The sequence below is a fragment of the Colobus angolensis genome, unplaced genomic scaffold (genome assembly GCF_000951035.1).
Source record: "Colobus angolensis palliatus isolate OR3802 unplaced genomic scaffold, Cang.pa_1.0 Scaffold24, whole genome shotgun sequence".
NCBI lineage: Eukaryota > Metazoa > Chordata > Mammalia > Primates > Cercopithecidae > Colobus > Colobus angolensis.
In genome coordinates this window covers 4,593,416-4,599,333 of record NW_012115599.1, presented here as the reverse complement: position 1 = coordinate 4,599,333, position 5,918 = coordinate 4,593,416, and the positions used below count along the sequence as shown (strand labels likewise).

General features: G+C 39.5%; 1 protein-coding gene across 2 annotated transcripts in view; it reads right to left on the bottom strand.

Moving 5' to 3' along the window:
• GFPT1 (glutamine--fructose-6-phosphate transaminase 1) overlaps positions 1-5,918 on the bottom strand; it is a 65,508-nt gene that overhangs the window by 48,685 nt on the left and 10,905 nt on the right. For both annotated transcript variants that reach the window (XM_011945257.1, XM_011945259.1), the window contains exon 2: positions 3,018-3,125. In XM_011945257.1, the coding sequence (XP_011800647.1) occupies positions 3,018-3,125 (108 nt within the window). The remainder of the gene's footprint in view (positions 1-3,017; positions 3,126-5,918) is intronic.

Here is a 5,918-nt window from a genome sequence, read left to right as displayed (position 1 = left end):
GAGAGAAACAGAAGGAAGAAACCAGTTGTCAAAAGCTACAGCTACAGCAAAGCAAAAATGAAGAGGACCTGAACTAAACAGTGGTAATGCAGACAGAGATAAATGATATTGGGAAGTGGAATTGACTGAATGTAAGTGAGAAAGCAGGAGAAGTCTGGAATACCTCAAAGAACTTGTAGAATGGCTCCAAGGACTTGGTGAATGATTCTCAATAAAAGGGACATAGAAAAACAGTGGGCATGCCTGTAATCCCAGCTGCTTGGGAAGCTAAAGCAGGAGAATGGCTTGAACCCGAGAGGTGGAGGTTGCAGTGAGCTGAGATCGCGCCATTGCACTCCAGCCTGGGCAACAGAGTGAGATGCATCTCAAAAACAAATAAAAAACAGAGTGGGAAATAGGGTGAGGACTGCAGTGTATTGAGCTTATTTTTCTTTTTTTTTTTTTTTTAGACACAGTCTTGCTCTGTCACCCAGGATGGAGGCCCATGGCGCAATCTTGGCTCCCTATAACCTCCGCCTCCCAGGTTCAAGCTATTCTCCTGCCTCACCCTCCCAGGTAGCTGGGATTACAGGTACATGCCACAATGCGTGGCTAATTTTTGTTTGTTTTTTAAGTAGAGACAGGGTTTCACCATGTTGGTTACGCTGGTCTTGAACTCTTTACCTCAAGTGATCCATCCACCTCAGCCTCCCAAAGTGTTGCGATTACAGGCATGAGTCACCACGCCCGGACTCAGTTCAATTTTTGAACATGCAAAGTTTAAAATATCATGGTCTATCTAGGAAAAAACTTCCAGGAGGCCTAGAATACAGCTTGGGAGACACATCCAGATTAGAAGAAATATATCTGGATTAGAAGTCACCAACATACTCACACACAAAAAAATTAAAATAAAAAATAAAAAGAAAACAAAGAAGTTACTAACATATATTAATAGAAGGTTGATGGGCCGGGCATGGTGGCTTACGCCTGTAATTCCAGCACTTTGGAGGCTGAGGTGGGGGGATCACAAGGTCAGGAGATTGAGCCCATCCTGGCCAACATGGTGAAACCATCTCTACTAAAAATACAACAATTAGCTGGGAGTGGTGGCAGGCACCTGTAATCCCAGCTACTCAGGAGGCTGAGGCAGGAGAATTGCTTGAACTCGGGAGGTGGAGGCTGCAGTGAGCCAAGATCACGCCACTGCACTCCAGCCTTGTGACAGAGTAAGACTTCATTTCAAAAAAAAAAAGAAGACTGATAAAGTCAGAGCTCACCCATGAAGACACCAAATAAGAGAAGTGGGCCTAGAAAAGAATCTTGGCTGGGTGCAGGGGCTCACGCCTATAATCCCAGCACTTTGGGAGGTCAAGGCGGGTGGATCTCCTAAGGTCAGGAGTTCAAGACCAGCCTAGGCAACATGGTGAAACCCCATCTCTACTAAAATTACAAAAATTAGCCAGGCGTAGTGGCGTGCACCTGTAATCCCAGCTACTGGAGAGGCTGAGGCAGGAGAATCACTTGAATCTGGGAGGCAAAAGTTGCAACAGTGAGCCAAGATCGCACCATTGCACTCCAGCCTGGGTGACAGAGCAAGACTCATCTCGAAAAGAATCTTGAAGAACATTAATATTCGAGCTGTAAGTAGAAGAAAGGAGCCTCCAAAGCAAACAGAAAAGAAGTAATCTTAGCATCTTAGGAAGAGAATAAGATGTGTTATCAAAGAAGCTAAGGAAGGAGAGAATTTTAAAAACAAAGGAGTTGAGGAACTGACTTTCCATCACTAAGGAAAGTCAAGGAACACAAATGCCCATTCCATGTGCCAATGTTAAGTGTACAAAAAAGAGTTAACATAGCAGGTGTGAAACTGCTACCCCTAGAAAGGCCTGTTTTCAAGGTTGGCCCTTCACTGGTATCTTGAAACTTGGTTTTTGGAAGGATTCCTACCACCCTAACCAAAAGTATCTCACTAAACAAACTGTGCAAACAATGTGGTTTATGCTGAACATCTGCTCTTCTTTTGGGAGTCTAGAATTTTGGTACATGCTAGGCAGAGGGTGCCTATGTGACCAGCCCCCAATGAAAACCTGAGGCACTGATCCACTGGTGAGCAACTTGTGCCTAGTTTTCTCAAGACTTCACTTCATGCACCTTCTCCCTTAGCTGACTGTGCTTTGTATTATTTTGCTATAATGAAACATAGCCATGATTACAACCAAATGCTGAGTCCTGTGAGTCCTCCTAGGGAATCATCAGATTTGAGGATGGTCTTAGGAACCTCCGACACAGTTGAGGGAAGGAGCTAGGGTAGAATATAAAGTTACCAGAAAGTTATGTTTATGTGTCACTTATTTAAGATAGAAGAGGCTGAATCAGTGGTTTGCCTATAATCCCAGCACTTTGAAAGGCCAAGGCAGGAGGATCACTTGAGGCCAGGAGCTTGAGACCAGCCCAGGCAACACAGTGAGACTCTCATCTCTATAAAAACTTCCTAAAAATTAGCTGGGCATGGTGGCGCACAGCTATAGTCCTAGCTACTTAGGAGGCTGGGGAGGGAGGATTGCCTGAGCCCAGAGTTCGAGACTGCAGTGAGCTATGACTGTACCACTACATTCCAGCTTGGGTGACAGAGTGAGACCCTACCTCAAAAATAAATAATAAAAATAAGAAATAAGAATCTGAGGCAAGTTTATATGCCAAAACATGAAATCAATGGAGAAAAATTAAAGTTACAAGAAAGAAAAAAGAATCTACAGAGTAAGACCTTCGTGAATTTTGTTTTACCACAATAATGCCCCATATGATGTTTTTACAATAATATTCTTAATTAATAGATCATCATAAGCAATACTCCACATAAATGGTAACACTGTTGAGACTACATAAATAAATCCTTTAAATATGATTAAAAGACAAAAATTCTTCCAATTTACATTTACTCAAAACAGATTTTAATAGTCTAGTACCTAATTAATAATAATAATAATCTCTATTTAAATAATCATGCAAAATCCATAGTATTTTTTTAAAAGTACCAGCAGAATCATATCCTCTGTACTCCAGTCTCTGAAGGCCTTTGATTAGGGTCTCCAAGATTTCTCGTCTCGTTCGAGGAACATGGTAGTTTAAGTAAGCAAATATACCTGCAAATAAACAAATATTTAATGAAAAATTCTGATTTAAAAATCAAAATTAGCATAATTATGTCAAGTATATGAAAAAATGTGATGTCAGATTCTGTCTTTCAAACAACATTTCAAACCGTTTAAAGGCAATGGAAATTTTTCAAGGGAGAATTTCTCATAAGTATAAAAAACTAAAGTAAACATGTCAAAATACATGTTTATAATTTTTTCAAAGAAGCTTATAAAGCTGGCTCCTTATTTTCCATGACTGCCATTTTTGTCAAGTGAAATTTAATTTTTTTAAAAACCAATTAACAAATTTATAGTTTATGTCCTATATACAGAGCATTTCGTTTCAAGAAAAAAATTTCTGAAGTAATTTAAGCAACATACAGGCCCTAAAATCTATACCAATGAGATTAATTTTGCTTACTTCCAATAACCATACTATCAGTGACATTTAAGAATAAACGATGCGGCCGGGCGCTGTGGCTCACGCCTGTAATCCCAGCACTTTGGGAGGCTGAGGCGGGCGGATCATGAGGTCAGGAGATCAAGACCATCCTGGCCAACAAGGTGAAACCCCGTCTCTACTAAAAAAATACAAAAAAATTAGCCGGGCGTGGTGGCGGGCGCCCATAGTCCCAGCTACTCAGGAGGCTGAGGCAGGAGAATGGCGAGAACCTAGGAGGCGGAGCTTGCAGTGAGCCGAGATTGCCCCACTGCACCCCAGCCTGGGCAACAACGAGACTCCGGCTCAAAAAAAAAAAAAAAAAGAATAAACGATGTGAAAAATGCTCACCCCCTAAATAATTACGTAAAATAGTAAAAACTGACCAAATACATAACTATCTTAAAAGAAAACTGCTTGAATTACTTGTTTATCATACTAGCAAATGACAACCAGGTAACAACTCTAGAAAATTCACAGAAAAAGAGCAATCACGTGGAAAAACAAAACTAGAAATAAAATGAGTAATACAATGTGAACTGAACCAGATAAGAAAAGAAGTAACAGAACACAGGTAAGGGAAATCCACATTTTAGGAATGGCAGCATGGGCATTATCTGAGGTTTTCCATGGCTGTGCTTTGGCCAGAGTGGACACAGCTTTAATGTATCAAAACTGAAGACTAAAATATTTTAAAATACAAGTTCAAGCTGCTTATTTTAAAACTTCCCTTTTTCTTAACTACATTTCACTGTAATTCTGATTCATAAGATATTTAAATTAATTCTGAGACAGAACTCCCAAATAACTAGTCTTCATTTCCTCCTGAAAAGAGATACTTACTTCTATAGAGTGTGATTCTATTGAAACATTTCAGCATACAAAAACAGCGCATTGTTGATACCCAACAGGAAAGCCATAACATATATGCTGATCACCATGATCAATACAGTGCAATTTTCTCAAATAAATTATTATGCCCTAAAAAGGAGAAACTCACACATTAAAATCCAAAATAACCTGAAACAACGGTTTCAGCTCTCCCCAAAGAAGTAGTTCCAGGCCAAAGACTTACAGAAATCCTGTATTTTATTCAGATTAAAAAAAAAAAAAAATACACACACATCTTACATTTATATTTTTTAAGCTTTCCTGTAATGTACAGTCATCTTACTTTCACAGCACGACCACCCTGTAGGGGTGGGTAGAACATCTATCTTACGTAATTCAAAAATAGAAAATGAGTTAACTGATATCCCAGAGATACCCACAAATAGCATTCCCAACCTCAAAGTACAGCAATTAAGATAAGGATAAACAACATGCTGCTTAAGGGTATTTCTAAAGTAAGAGTGGTAGCGGGACAGCCATGTGCAGCTTCAAACTTTCAATGGCTACTCATGATATAAACACAAGAGGACAGCAGAAGAGTCTCAAGACCAACTCCACCCATTTAATTCAGAAGAATGAGTCTTGGGTTTTTGTTGTTACTTCTGTTCCTTCATAAAGTTATCTGTAATATGAATAAGCCAATAACCCATTTGTAAATCAAACTTTGCACTCTTCACCCATGGGTCACTGATCTTTGAGAAAGATTAAACACCTACAGATAACTATCAGTTAAGTATTTTAACCAGGCCATTAAAAGACAATACACAGAACACAAATCTTTTCTAAAACAATACTTTAATACAAATGTGGGCCTGGTGCAGTGGCTCACACCTGTAATCCCAACTTTGGGACGCTAAGGTAGGCACATCACCTGAGGCCAGGAAATCAAGACCAACCTGGCCAACATGGCGAAACCCATCATTACTACTGAAAATACAAAAATTGGCTGGGCACGGTGGCATGCGCCTGTACTCCCAGCTACTTGGGAGGCTGAGATGGGGAGAATCACTTGAATCCAGGAGGCAGAGTTGTAGTGAGCCGAGATCACGCCACTGCACTCCAGCCTGGGAGACAGAGTGAGACTCGTCTCAAAAAAAAAAGTGTGAAAAAAACTGAACCTGAACTAGTCCCCACCACTGTGACTGCATCAGCTAGAGTCCTTTAAAGAAGGATACAACCTAGCTGATTTGAAAACACAAGCCTGTCGAGGATTGTTTGCAGTCTGTCCAGAGCTGACAAATTCTAATAATACAGTACATCCAGAAAAACTCACTCCTAAACTCTTTTTTAAGGAATCTAAGTCTGATAGTAAAAGTAAAAATGTAAGCCGGATGGTAAAAATGAAAGTGTGATCGTAAACGATTTAAAAATTAAATATGTATATTAATTTGTTAAAACCATTTAAATGCTAATGATATAAAACTGTTTTTAAGACAATTTATAGACTCTACTTTTTTTTTTTTTTTTTT